The sequence below is a fragment of the Spea bombifrons genome, chromosome 3 (assembly GCF_027358695.1).
Source record: "Spea bombifrons isolate aSpeBom1 chromosome 3, aSpeBom1.2.pri, whole genome shotgun sequence".
NCBI lineage: Eukaryota > Metazoa > Chordata > Amphibia > Anura > Pelobatidae > Spea > Spea bombifrons.
In genome coordinates, this window is record NC_071089.1 from 54770926 (window position 1) to 54786800 (window position 15875).

At 37.4% G+C, this 15875-nt stretch overlaps 1 protein-coding gene across 3 annotated transcripts in view; it reads right to left on the reverse strand.

Moving 5' to 3' along the window:
* Positions 1-15875, reverse strand: part of SMOC2 (SPARC related modular calcium binding 2) — an 87324-nt gene that overhangs the window by 30613 nt on the left and 40836 nt on the right. For all 3 annotated transcript variants that reach the window (XM_053459557.1, XM_053459556.1, XM_053459558.1), the window contains exons 6-8: positions 13235-13285; positions 10267-10341; positions 4453-4639 (exon numbers count right to left, since the gene is read on the reverse strand). In XM_053459557.1, coding sequence (XP_053315532.1) covers positions 4453-4639; positions 10267-10341; positions 13235-13285 — 313 coding nt within the window. The remainder of the gene's footprint in view (positions 1-4452; positions 4640-10266; positions 10342-13234; positions 13286-15875) is intronic.

Consider the following 15875-nt stretch of genomic DNA (forward strand, 5'->3'; position numbering starts at 1 on the left):
TTCAGCTGTATATGGAAGCTTGGTGCTGTTTACTTTATACACCCATATGTCTTAAGAGTATAATATAGTAGAGTTTCTTAACGTCCTTGAGTACTTGCAAAAGTGTATTTATTCAGGACCTTTTGAAGTTCACACAGGTGGCTCTTTCATTTTTAATAGCAGAGCTAGAAAGACTGACAAATCAATTGAGTCATCTGTGGGCTAGGATCAAATCATTAACAAACCGCAGTGTTTAGGACACCTAAAGACTGCCATTGAGAAATTGTATTATATGAAACAGCGCACACCCATAATACTGAGAGATTGGAAGACTAATCTAATCTGCCCACCTGCTTTTTTGTCCTGAACTACCTCATTGGTCACAGGAGGTGCCTCAAGAGAACCGACTAGGAAAAGTGATTACTGAAGACATTTCATTAAAATTAGTCTTAACCAGTGATTCTGCATTAAAATAGTAAAAGGTGTGAAATGCATGCAATGCCAGACTTCTGAAGCATAACTGAGGCACATCTACTATTGGGTGACCAGGCTCCCAGGCACGCCACTTACACGTGGGCTGTTTGAGAAGGTCAGAGATCTCCCTTAAAACTAGCTCATAGCTGGCACTGCCTACATAACACACTTTCTGAGCGCTGTGCATCTTTAAAGCCCAGTTCACAGGATATGGCATCATGCCCCATGCTCAACAAAGAGGATGGCGCCCAGGAACGTAAGTGGTGGAGCTTCCCTGAGTCAGGCCTAAGGCTGTGCTCAGCCAAAAGAGACTACTTAAAATTGTGTAATTAATTTGAATTCTAAACAGTCGAAAACTGGATTGCAGATTCCTGTTTATAACTGCTTTTGCAAATGATTTAAAAAATAATGTATGTCTGTTTCTAAAAGACATAATGCAAATCATTGGTTTATTGATTGTGTATATAGCCTGAAGCTATATATCAGCAGGCATTGGAGTACATTTGAGAAATGAGGTATAAGTGAAGGAAATTAACAATTGACTAAGAAAGAAGGTATCAGATTAATCAGGTATCAGGCAAATTGCCAGTAACTACATTAGTGCACACCACTTAGAGAGTTCTCTTTCACTGTTTTCTTGGCTGAATAAAAAGGTCATCCATCAGGTATCGGAATACTAACCACCTAAACGCTATGATAGAGGCCGCTTCTATCCTCATTGTCCTGAAAGGTGCTCTCTGCACTCACAAAAGACAAAAGCATGGAGTCTCATTGTGTGTTTAATCCTTTAAAGCTTAAGCTTCTTGTTTTAAAAGGCATTCAATACATTTTATTGATTATATTAAATTAAGTTAGCAGAGGACAAGGAATATAATGCTTCCATTTTTGTATACACATAACACATTTACTGTAATACAAGTTTTTTTAGGTATGCATTCAGTTGATGTTTCCCAACAAATTAAAAATATATGTCAATATATGTCAATAATGCGCTAGTACTGCTAAATCCACAGGTCATTCTGGGCCATGCTCTGATTTTAATTTGACCAATGATCATCAGAATGTAAGCAATGTTATCAGAAAAAGCTTCAGTGTCACAAGAGCTGCCATTTTAGAGATGCTGTGACCCAGATGTCTAGCCATCACAATTTGGCTCCATTATGGTTTCATATGCTGCCTATGACATACATTTCCTCTCTGCTTCCTTGTTGTGCTACACTAATAAATTATCCCTGATGAAATTGAACAACAACAAATAACCTTCCTAGAAACTAAGAGTGCATGTTAAAAAAAACAGTTTTGTGAGGAATCTTTGTTAAATATCAGTGCTGGCTAACTAGACCATTCATAAGTCATCTGGCAGTGGCCAGGAACTGGATACCATGAGAAAAATGGAAAAGTGTCAAAACCATAATATATATTTGTTGCCAGATCAACATAGCTTTTATTAGACAGAATAAATATAAACACAAACGTACGCTTATAAAGCAAAATAAGAAAGAAGCTAACAGTCTCTATTATTTTAGTGTGGTCTAATTTGTTCTGCCAACATATTGTTCTATGAAAGGGCCTGCTGTGTGTTATAATATAATAAAATGCATACCTGGCGAGTAGTAACGAGATTAATATGCTATATAAGATTGAAGTGTAGCAGTGAATTTAACAGAAATGCAGGCACAAACTTTTCAAAGATTAATGATACATTTTATGAACCTTTCACAATCCCACCGTGAAGTAAGGTGTCTTATAGGGAAGCTTATTACTAGAACATATGTTTGCAATCAATATTCACTAGTGGTAAATTCAGGCAATGTATCATGCTGTTGTAAATGTCATATGTTTTGTTCACAGCTATATACAATTTCTTTTTTATATATATATACGATATATAATGTCAGAAAAAAAGTGTGTTGTAAAGATTGCAGAAATTATGGTATATAATAATATTTCCAGAACACAAATAAAACCAAGGTGGTATAGGTATTTACATTTGTTAATGCTATTGTTGCTGGTTTCAGGCAACTATAGGCCTCGTTATCAGGAGACTCGACTAATCAGTGCAGCATGTGACGTGTGACAGAAATATGTATTCTTTATTTAAGTTCTTAGAGGTTTGCCCTTAGCAACAGCGTGGTCCACTGCTAAGGTATCTAATTAAGTTCTCGAATTACCATAGCAACATAAATTGATTGTATTATTCCATGGGTAGAATGTAACTTTCTAAGGAAAGCGTGTGGTGAGGTGTGTTGGAAATCCATGTAACTGATTCACCGAAAGTACGTTTCTTTATGATCATTTCCTTAATTTACATGTAAATAACATTTCTCTCAGTCTCATGACCTGGAATGGTTTTAGTTTAACACCAGCTGCCTGTTTCCGTCTAAAGAGAGACTAAAGTCACATGGAAAGGGATGCTGGCTGCCACCTGTTTCTCTTTCTTTGAAGGGATAAGGATTAAGTTACACACAACAAACATATCTAATGAAATGTAACACTGGGTATGCAGGTGATCTTATGATGATCCCTCTTGTGAGAACTAAGCTATCCAAAATACTTGGTGTTAACCCACTGCCCCTTAACACTATGAAGAGGTTTGAGACCTTTCACAATGTACTCAGTTTGTGCCTGGAAAACAACTAGCAGATTCTATTCATTCCCCTACAGCTACATAATTGTCACATCTTTTGATTATTTTGAGAACGTACCTATGAGACACCAATTATGTGAACAAGAAGTCACAGCCTCTGGGAATAAGTGACTATTCACTTTAACCAGGTGTTCCAGGTCTATTATGTGAAACTAAACTGGTTGATTGATGATATTTAGAAACTTTCCTTTTTATTTTTAGTAATCTATTAAAACAATTTGTATCACCTAGGAAGATTTGCTAAATATATGCCATGTGCTGTGGCATGTGTAGCCATGTGGGTCCTTCTGTTTGGCTCAGGGGGTACTTTAAAAGTTGTTAAGTTAATGATGTTTGACAGAACACAATTATCCAACGTATAGTCTCTAAAAAAAGTGAAAAGTGGACCCTGAGGTAGTTTGGCATAGAAATGTGGTATATCACTAGGTCAGGATTGAGAAAACTGCTGTAGTGTACAGTATATCATCTAAATGACTAAATTTCACAATTATATAAAAATTATAAACACCTTTGGTGGTATACCCTACATATAAAATGTATACTTTACCGTTATTCTTATTTTCCCTTTATATTGACTAAATTCTTAACTAACTTTTTTTTTAACATTTTACCATGAACAGATCACACATTCCTAAGGAGGGATTTGGCTTTTGATTACATCCGACTTTTACCATACAATTCAAACTGTGAAAAAAATCTATCTCCTGACTCACTGTCTCGGAATGTTTTAACTGGGACTATTGCAATGAGGTTTCTGGGGTTGACAGTGCCTCCAATCTTTGCAATCAAATGTAACAAACAAATTAAAGACGGCTCCTTCTTTTACCACACATTTAAGGAAGAACACATGGAGGGTGGAAAACTGTAACATTTGTATATTTGCCCCTTCATAAAAAATACTCTTCATGCAAAGCATATAACCAAATGTCTAAATTCTGTGGCAGGTTAACATGATAATAATAATAAAAAAAATTCTGGTGGTGATGGAAGATCACTTAGTAGTACCTACAATGCTGGTTGCTGCTTTTCTAGATATTTTTGATTTACCACTTCTTCTATCCTCCAATACATCAAAACCTTCACTAGTAGAGAATCTTCCATAACACAATGTGAAACCAGGGCTAATTTTCCACATATTTAAGTATGTCTTTCTCCATTATTAGAAAATAGTTCCAACAATAATAGCTATAATGAAAAAATAACTTGAAGTATTTGTGTAAGAATTGCACGGTCACAACAATCTCCAACAGCCTACCTAAAGGTTTGTGAAAGTTTTCAGATACACAAATGTCTCTTACATTGTAAATATACTTTTGACCAAATCTCCCAATAACTAGTTTGAGATGTCTTACCTGGTAGATGTGCCCGGTATTGGTCTCCCTGTATCCACAAGAACACACCAGCAATATCCTGTGGATGGGTGGCATTGTACAGGTTTGTACAGTCCACCACTGGCACACTCTGGAATGAACACATTATCATTCTTTGGCTGTCTGGCTTCTTCTAATGCTGTCTGATGTTCCTGATCACAAGATGATGCTGTAAAGACAGAAACATGCAACCATGCAATAAGAACTAATTTGGAATCATATTTTTAAAATAATTGGGAGCTGAGGAACCTGAGGACTACTGAGTGTCTACAGACCACAGCTAGATAACCACTCTTTTAGCTGACATAGCTAAAGTGGCACAGCAAATTGACACAATCTTCACTGAAGAATACTAACGTTTTTCTCCATATATTAAATTAACTAACTCTGCAGATTAGGAGGAGACTGTCAGAGTCAGTTCGATCTTCCCTCCTTCTCACCCTAGCGATACTCAGCATGAGATGTCCTCACACCAGGACAATCGCATAGCAAATAATGGTGTGGATCTGGCGAATGACCAGAATGGACATGTGTCGTTGTCAAGGCCGGCCTTAGGTGTTCAGGTACCCTGTGTGGGTCTCCCATGGCATTACTCCCAGAGTCCCTTTGTTACCTCCCTTTTGCCACACTTTTTTTCCCTCCTCCACGTAGATTAAATAAATAACACAGGAAAACTCAGCATTGCATGCATAGAGCAACTGAATAACACACAAACACAGCCTTGCGGGTATTGAGCAACTGAAAATCACATGTAAACTCAGCAATGAAGGTACAGATCAAATTAATAATGCATGAAAACCCTAAACTGCAGACATAGATCACAGATCATATACCCAAAAGCCAGCCCTGAAACCCAGATTGCACGGATAGGACTTCTCCCAGCCACCAGATTGCATTCACAGGACCTGCCCACAAAGGACCTTTTATCTTTTTTTTCCACCTAAGAACATGTCTGTGCAATCTTTGTTGCCAAATAGCTTGTCAGTGACCCCAAACAGCCTCCCTGTGCCATCTTTGACCTCAACATCCCACCTGCAGATTTCTCTGTGGCACTGGCACACAGTGCAAGCAAATTCTCTTTTACTGCTCAGGAAAAGCAGGAACACAGCAGGGTCACATAACGTAATGTGATACATGTATAATGTGACCCTGCTGCATTCCTGTTCCCTCCGGGCGGTACAAGAGAGGTTGCTTGCTTCCTGTGGAGGAAGTGGTCGTGGTCCACTGTGGTTGTTGCAGGCTCAAGGGACAGCTGCTATGGGCCCCCAGGAATGACTGGGTCCGGGGCAACTGTCCCTTTACTCCATGTTAAAGATGGCCCTGCTTTTTTGTAAATAAAAGTTATTCTGAATTGTGTGAGAATTTAGACTAACTATATAATACAGAAAAAATGCTCCTTCGTCAATTTTTTTCCACTCTTCAAAAATTCAGTTGGTGGAAGTCCAAAAATGTGGCACATGGTTTGCTTCCAATGAACATATATCAAAAAAGAAATCTTTGTCGACTTTGTCCTTACATGTAGTGGTGAAGTTTATTTCAGTCTTGTAGTAAAAATCTCCTTATGTTCCTTATGCTACATCATCTTCTGCAGATGGGGTGCTCTGATTAATTTTAAACTCAGAAGATTTACATTCGGAACTCAATAATTGAGAGATTTCATTGTAAGGTTTAAAATTCTGCTATACAGTTTAAGAAATATTTTAAAAATATATTAAGCTTAAGAAATATATATTATTTATTATGTTTTATTTTTGGAATATTTATATATCAGTAAATGCTGTTAATCTTTTGCATTTTTATGCACTATTTGTATTTTCACGCTTTTTCCAGAATGTTGAATGTTGTGATGAATACATTACAAAAAAGTAATTAATGCAGGAAAACAAACAAGAAATTGATTGCTGTTTTCCCAAAAGCAATAAGGCATCACTTTATTCTCTAGAATATTACAAAGTATATATATATATATATATATATATATATATATATATATACCATATTCCATGAATTAATTCTCACCAAATTACTGTTATACATTTTGATGCTGTGTGCTCTGCAGATATGGCAAGAACAGTATTTGGCACGCAATCAGTGAAATTGTGTTACGTTAATACTAGTTTTTTTTATGGGTATTTTTTATTTATGTAAATCACTTCGCCTTAAACTCTATTTAGAGCTACATTTTAAATATGTTGAATAAACTGGTGCCACAAGAATTAGGTTTAAAAATTGCTTCTTATTAAATTCATTGTTCATGAATTACACATGATTCATTTTTCAAAATTACCAACTTTTTAATTCAGTACAATTTGGTTCATAGTTTTCACGCATGAACCACTTTTAATAGGTTGAAATATTTTCTTTTTGTTTTTGTAAGAGAATAATATAAAGGCTAAGATAACAGGAGCTAGAACACATACATTTAGTTCATAGACAGCTTCCTGAAAACTTTATATTTTGCTATGTCTATTTATACACATACATTGCTTTTTTTAACCTGTAAACATTGCTTGGGTGCAATTTGTTTTTTCTTATTATTTTGGTTCTCCACATTCCTTATTTATTATGGTTAAGGGACTGTCTTGTGTATGGTGCTTCTCTACCTATTTCCCATAAATAGGTTTAAATTTACACCCCCACAAACTTTACAATTATGCCCCACCTTCTTCCATCCAGACTACAATATCATAGTTTTGATAGCTTCTGTAACAAGACGAAAACAATATATATCAAAGGGTTTCTTTTGGCAGAACTGCTCAAATAAAACAGATTCTAAATATTTCACTTTTCCAGACAACCAGTATCACAGGAAATAGAATTACTGGCATCCAGTCACCTAATAAGGCTAGTTTATTGCAGTTTACACGGCAGCTACTCGGTATAGTAACCTATTAGCACCTGTCCTTTTAAGTAATAACAGAAAGCGGTTTTGTTTTTCCTAAAAAAAAAAACCAACATATTGTAGCCAATACTTATATCTGTATACCAGATCAAAACAAAATGCAGCGGGAAGATTTTAAAGTATAAAATGTACTAGTCTGCTGCACAGTGCTAAATGTAAAGTGATTCTGTTTAGAGAATGTTTTTAATATACTTTAGTACACTGGTGCAAAATCTATATTGTTTGTACATTTACTAGCCATTTGACTGGCACAATGTCAGATCAATAATAGCCACCTTCTAATTTTCTTAAATTCTTTTTATCAGATCACCCGATTTTTGGCTCACCACTCAGTATTTGGCTCAGTCTTGCATCAGCTTAGGTTGCTTAAAGATGCACACTGATTCACGGCGAGGAGCTACTGGGGTCTCTAATTGGGTTGGAGGAGAGATTATAATGTGTTTCAACTATTATCCTTGTTTTCCTTAAAAGTAATCCCAACCAGCACAGAGTGTAAGTATGTCTTACTGTCAGGTGCGGTATTTTTCATATCAGACATGTTGCATATAGTGTCACAGGGTCACCTATATTCCCTCTTCTGGGGGGACACTGGGAGGGTAGTGTAATATTTATTTCAGCTTTGAGGTGCTTGGAATCATACTTATGTATGAATGTGGTCACTTGCCTTTTTTATTATCGATGTAGGTTTTTATATTCTAATGTATCACTGATACAATATGTACAAAATATGTGTGTGTTAGATATTTCTTAAAAGGGCAGCTGGTTTGTTCTGTTTAATTTACACATAACAAATAAATATTATGCAGCTTAACGTACCGTGATATGTTCCTAATAACCTTAAAGGATTTTTGGCCACATAACTTTATGCTCATTTGACTCATTAACAATGCTCAAAATTGGCAAATAACAGTGAATCTTACTCTTGGTTGCCAAATACATGATTTAATTAACCATTTTTCCAGTGAGTTCAAATGTACTTAGTACAGCCTTCTCCTCTTTGTTGTTCTTCCGTAATGTCATAGGGTGCTGCACCCAATGAATGCGTCAGGGGCAGACTTAAAGTTTTTTTCTCTCTCTGCGAATGTCATGCAAGCCGGGATCTGTGACTTAGAAAGCTCTCTTAAGCAGACACTCAGAGACACAGAAGTCTAGTTTCGTTGCCTAAATCACTAGTAGTGAGAGCTCTGTGCCACCAGGAATCCTATTTTTGTTTTCAACATGTGGTTGCAGAGAAGGTACTGCAGGACAAATAGACACTAGGTGATCCAAAGGAGGCTAATATGGGAGTAAAGGCGTGGAGGATATAAAAGCCTTGGGAGTAGTGATGTATTTATCTTGACCTACTGCCTTTACAGCTGCGGAAGGCCAGGATATTCATATCTATTCATAAGACATATCTCTGTTCTCTATGATGTAAAGGCACACAGTGCCTTTTAAAGTAGTCTATGTAGTCTCTCTCTTGCAATGAGTCCATTAATTCTCATCAGGCAGAGACCTCAGATAGACTTAAAACGGGTAGAGAGTGCAGGACCTAGGTGCAATGGGTATGGCAATAACAATCCATTGGTTGCTATGGTGATAACATTTCTCAAACCAGAATAACCCACATTACATCCAACCACATTTATGTTTTTGTGTGCTGGTCCAGAGGAATCAGTAGCCTGTTAATCTCTGCCAGTCTGAAGTTAATTACACTGTCACACTAATGTGCAATTAGCTTAATCAGCTTTCCTTTGAGAGAAAAATTATTTTCAGGACCAGAAGAGACACTTCCTACTAATTGTGAACACTGGGCTAGTATCAGCAGTTGCCTTTCTGACCTCTTCTATTAAAGGTTTCCTCCATTATATTCTTTTTTTCACCATGATCAATGCAAGTAGCTAATTTATTTAATGAACGGTGAATTCCCAAGAGATATTGCTGAGACTATTCAGCAGGAGACCAATTTATCTAGTTAATTATCTTGTTTTATGTAATTCATAACAATCATGAATCAATTATAAAATCAAGTGTGTTATTTAATTATACTACTAACCTGGTGAGTGTGAACGTAGTAAGCTATGTGTGAGGTTTGCTGCATTATACCACATTCATTAAGATATATACACCTTTAAATAAAGCATAGGATTGTCCTGCCTATATAAGCAGGGATAAATAAACTGTAACCCAAGACCAATGTTCATGACAAGAGTTGTGCAAACAATTGAGTATTTAAGGGGTTTGGTGCACTGGACCTGGCCCTGCGTCAACTGCCCCCCACCAGGCCCTACCTTAGGCTACACTGCTGTTGCATATAGGGAGTTTACCACTATAAAATATCTGGCCACTGCACGTTAACACAGAGAGCTGGTAATTAGCTGTGATTTCAAGAGTCTCCCCGTAAAATCTGGAGAAGTATGGGCAGAATGTAGCTCTGTGATATCGGTGTATAGTATTTTCTTGGCATTGGCTCTACCCACCAAGAATAGCAAGAGCTCTATCTTTCCATGATAAATAGTGCTGACCCTCTGTTCCCTAGGATACTGAGCTGGCGGACAGTACTAATAGAAGACAAAAATGAGAGTTCAGTGTTCTCGCTCAAGAGAAAATATAGATAGCATATTAGCATTATCCCAATGCTGAAGGGCCAAAATCCTTACAAATGGCTACCTTTTTAATGATATAAAAATGCCTCAAAAGGTTTATGAACTTGTTTCATACTCAACAAAATGATAAGATGTGAGTTAATTAATACTGCATAAACCTTGGGTCATGTTTGAGAGATTTGGGGAAATTAATTGTACATGGTTGTCAAAAAACAAGATACATGAATACAGAATAAACCAATTCATACCAGAAATACTAAAAATCATTACTATTTATAATGTAATAACATGTTATCTGAGTTATCTTACCTGAGTTTCTGTGGGTTCTGTTTTGTCTACTTTTCACTTGTTCCGTCCACAATGTAGGATACCGAGAGGCAAAATCTATAATAAATAACCAATAAAAGTTTTTCTACAATGATCATCTAAAAATGAACTTTATTCTGGAGGTCAATTTGTATCCTAAAATATTGTATTACCGTATTTGCTCGATTATAAGACGACCCTGATTATAAGACGACCCCCCAAAATCTGAATATTAACTTAGGAAAAAAAGAAAAAGCCTGAATATAAGACGACCCTAAAGGAAAAAAGTTTTACCAGTAAATGTTAATTCATGTAAACTATTTTTTTTAATAAAAGCTATGATTGAGAAAAATATTTTTTTTGTTTTTATTTCCTTGTATTTTCCAACCTGCCCCCAGTTACGCACATCTGCCCCCAGGCTTGCCACACCAATATGGCACTGTGGCCCATGATATGCCTTTTAACCCTCTATATGCCACTGTGCCCCATGGTATGCCTTTTGACCCCCTATGTGCCACTCTGCCTCCAGAAATGCCTTATACCCCTATATCCCATTCTGGCATTTAGGGGGTTAAAATGCATATTATGGGGCAGAGTGGCATATAGGGAGGTATAAGGCATTCCAGGAGGCAGAGTGGCATTAAGGGAGTTAAAAGGCATTATATAGAGCACTCTGCCTCCAGAAATGCCTTATACCCCTATATGCCACTCTGGCATTTAGGGGGTTAAAAGGCATATTATGGGGCAGAGTGGCATATAGGGAGGTATAAGGCATTTCAGGAGGCAGAGTGCTCTATTAAATGCCCCCTTAACGCCACTCTGCCTCCTGAAATGCCTTATACCTCCCTATATGCCACTCTGCCCCATAATATGCCTTTTAACCCCCTAAGTGCCAGAGTGGCATATAGGGGTGTAAGGCATTCCAGAAATGCCCTACACACACACACACACACACTTACTTACTTACCGGTGCTTCCAATTTCCTGCTGTATTGCCGGGGCAGCGGGTTGACGTCTCATTCCGCGGCAGCCGGGAGGAGGTGGAGTTGGCAGCGGGGGTTTGTATGCGTCCGTCGCAAATACCTTCCCCGGCTGTCAGCGATCAGGAACTCTGGAACTCTGATCTCTGACAGTCGGGGAAGGTATTTGCGACGGACGCATACAAACCCCCGCTGCCAACTTCACCTCCGGAAGCACCGGTAAGTGCGTGCGTGCGTGCGGGGGGGGGCGACGATAGGAGGATCCAGGTCCCCTGCAGCGGTGCGGGGGATCTGGATCTTAGTCTCCTAATCAGACCTCTATTTGAGGTCTGATTAGAAGACGACCCCGATTATAAGACGAGGGGTATTTTTCAGAGCATTTGCTCTGAAAAAAACCTCGTCTTATAATCGAGCAAATACGGTACATTCAATGATATGCTTTATAAAAGATAGCAGGCATTAGCTCTGCTAATGTCCAGTTCATTGACCGCCATTATATAAACAAACTAAAACATGGTACTGACATTTTATAAATGAGAATTTGCTGTTAGAATCATACTTTATGAGATACAATAGGGTGGCCCTATAAGTGATCCTCAGCAGCCTATGAAAATTAGATGAGCAGGGTTGTCAATATGGCAACCCTCGGTGTAGTCTGTGTATAAACATCCCACTTGTCTGGACTTGCCCCCTTGGCTGAATGTTGCCATCTTCCCATTATTGTTATATGCATCACTCTACTTCCTCTAGCCTCTAAGCTTCTTAAATGAATCATATACAATGAACTAACTATGAGTCTTGACTCTAACATTCTACTGAGACCATCCTTACTAAAGTTACTAATGACTTACTCACTGCTAAATCCAAGGGCCACTACTTTATGCTTTATGCCTACTGGAACTTTCTGCTGCCTTTGACACTGTGGACCACCCTCTTTTCCTTAAAACTCTTCACAATCTTGGGCTCCTGGTTCAACCCCTACCTTTCTGCATCAACCTACATTCCTGCACCATCTCTCCAATAACACTCCCCCTTCCCTTCTCAGTTGGTGTACCTCAAGGCTCAGTTCTAGGACCCCTTCGGTTCTCACTTTTCACCATCTCAGTTGGCAAACTATTCTTAAACTTTGGCTTTTAATACCACTTGTATGCCGATGACAACCAGATCTACCTATCCTATCTTAGATCATGTAACTGACTGCCTTGCCTCTATCTCTAACTGGATGTCTGCACAATTCCTAAAACTTATGCACCCATTCCCATGCTAACATTTCCTCAACAGTTTCTCTTAATGTCAATGGTGCAATCATCTCCTGTCCCCTCACGCTGACTGCCCTGGTGCCCTTGACTTTGACCTCTCATTCATGGCGCTAAATAAAACAATAAATAATAATAATTTGACCATCACCAAATACGGGTTGGGAAAAGTATATTACAACCTTACTTAAACCAAAACTTAAACGTAATGGAAATTGTCTGTGGGTGGCAAATCGATGTGGTAACCATGCTACTGTAAACAACAGTGTCGCCGGCCACAATTTTTGTATCACTTAGATTACTTGACATTTGCAACAATGCACAATATGTACTTCCAACCAAAAGTTTCTTAGCCTAAAGAGCACTACGCTGGTTATATTGACAGTGCATTTTACTTCCATTTAAAAACAATGCAATGACACACTGCGATACTCATATAGTTATGAAAGTATGTTTTATTATAGAGATGGGGAAATAAGCATACCACTCCTCCACTAATAAATCTATAGCTTGAAGTAACAAAAAGTCTGATGTAAAAAACATATTAATAAATGATAAGCAGGCCAAGTTTAATCTACAGTATTTAGCACTGTCTCTACTATGAAATTATACAATGTGTTCCCTTTCTGGTAAATATATGAACAAACAGCATACTTTGCTGCTTCAAAATCAAATAAATATAATAAAGCACAAAGTATAAAATGAAAGACAAGAAGGAGAAAAAAAATATCCTTACCCTCTTCATCACCTTGATGCTGTGTTTCTAATGCTGGTGCAGATACATCATCTAAATTTTAGAATGGATTATCATAATACAATGATACAATGATACAATTTCTTATTTCTTTAAGAACATCAAGTTTTACAAATATAAATTAGCACCCTCACATCTATTTGTACAACCTGCCTTCGAGAAAAGATATGCATTTAAATAATGCACTACAAATATTCTGAAAATGGGCAGTAGCTCTGAGGACCGCACTTTAATACTAGTGGCAAAGATAATACAGGAGCCACCACTCACAATTAATCTAGGAATTCAGGTGTAAAGGGATGATGTTTATGAAAGCAGTTCTGCAACTTATTTCTAAACTACTTGATTGGTTAATGCATGTTTATACTAAATAATGAAAAATAATATGACTGATCTGTAAAATTGGGGGATTCCCTCAGTTACACTTCATTGGAGAGAAAATATTTAAAATCTTCATTAAAAGTCTGCTCAATTATGTTGTTTAAAGGATCCATCACTCCTTTGTCTTTTTTGATGTTGTCCAGAATATTTTAATGTGGTAAATGATTACTGACAGTTTCCTAATTCTTACTGTAATTATAATTGCACATCTGTTTAGTAATCTATAGCTACCAGAAATGATGTGTTCCCTGCTTCCATGACTTCAGCAAATGGTGATAAATGGGTCTGTCTATTACAGTAACAACATTTCTCTCAAATTATTTTGAACGTAATTGATGTTGCTCAATGAAGACTATAAACCAGGGGGTAGAAGACAAACAAGACATTTATGAAGCGAGTCAGCATAGTAGAAGTCAATGTTTGACAAACCACACAAGCAATGACATGACTTAGTGTTGTTTATAGACTTGTTGGCTCATTAATTAAGATAATGCTTAGTGTCTAAATTTAACATTTTGTACAAAAAATGGATATTGCTGTGTTGGCCTCAAGCCAGGGAAAGGCAAGCCCTGATTAAGGCTTCTGTTTATAGAATTAGGAAATCCATAGGTCTTGAATAAAAATGAATGGTTTTAATTGCATTATACTGCATATATCACACAGCTGAAAGCTTACTCTCTATGGTAGCTACCACAAGTTTATCACTTATTTATAGTTTATAGCTTGTGAAGCATTCATTTTTGGAAAAGGGTGGTTGTGGACAGGGTCAAGACTCCTTTGTCCCAAGACCGAACACATTAACACAGAGGGCTGGTAATTAGCTGTGATTTCAAGAGTCTCCCTGTAAAATCTGGAGAAGTATGGGCAGAATGTAGCTCTGTGATATCGGTGTATAGTATTTTCTTGGTATTGGCTCTACCCACCAAGAATAGCAAGAGTGCTGACCCTCTGTTCCCTAGGACACTGAGCTGGCGGACAGTACTAATGGCAGGTCCTAGACTGAGTGCGTGAAGAAAGCAGAGAAATGAAAACATAGTTCACCTAGGAAACTAAGGACCCCCTCATGATGCAAGTGTAGGTGCAAAGAAGAGGTATTAATGGATAAACTGTGGCAGAATAAAGTCCCATAAGGGGCAAAACATATATTGTTACCTTTAAGAAAAAAAATAGTACACATTGCATTTCAATTATCTTCTAATGGCTGAAACATTATCCAAAAATCTTACATTATTCTTGTTCCATGTAAAATGTTGGCTTTCCCATTCAAGTTATTTTAGCTGATAAACAAAGATACGCAAAACTAGCCAAATTTTGAAAAGTGTACTACTCAACTATTTGTCTGAACACTCTACACAACAAATATCCCAAGTGGCATAATGCATATATTATGGCATGTAAAAAATAAAGTAGACAAGAAGAAACAGAATGTGCTGGGGCATCTGGTTTTAAAAGCAACTATTATCCACAGGTGCACTTTAATTAGTGCAGTGTTTTTATCACAGGTTTCAAAGAACAAAGCATCATAGTGAAAGCTCAATTATCTATGTACATGATGTCCTATTATCTGTTTCTCACACTCTCACTACCTTGCTGTTTTTTGCTCATTATATGTTAGCTGCCGTCATGATTTTAAGAAAAAGATTAGCAGGTGTTATTGTTGCAAGTTAGATATTAGTTAATAGCAATTCTTGTTATACTAAGCAATGTTTATAATATGGGCTTTTACTACTAGAATCATTTGAGCTCTTTTGTTTTGCAGCACAGAGGTGGGGAGTCGGGACATCATGTCATATCACAGCCTTCTGCTTCAACAGATCGCATGTTGTCTTAAATGAAAGTTAAGTTATTAGTCCTGCACCTCTTCTAACCATGCTTCCAGTCCCCTGTCTAGCCATACCCCAGGCTCTCCTCTAACTATGCCCCTTGCCCCTCCACTAACTATGTTGCTTGCCCTTCCTCTAACCACAGCCCAACAAAGGTGTCCTGCTTCAGGCACCTGAAATATTAGAGGGGTATGACATCACTGCTCTGGGAAAAAGCACGATTTATGATTTCTGGACTATGCACTTTTGCATATATGTCATATGTGTTATCCCAAGGACTGAAAATGACTCAACTATATAAAAATATGCACAAAGTGAAAAATAAATATAATAATACATTTCCTATATTGTGCATGGTAATGGCGATAAAAATAGTACCAATTCTGTATTACATTACAAAGCTGATCAAGTGGTGGTTG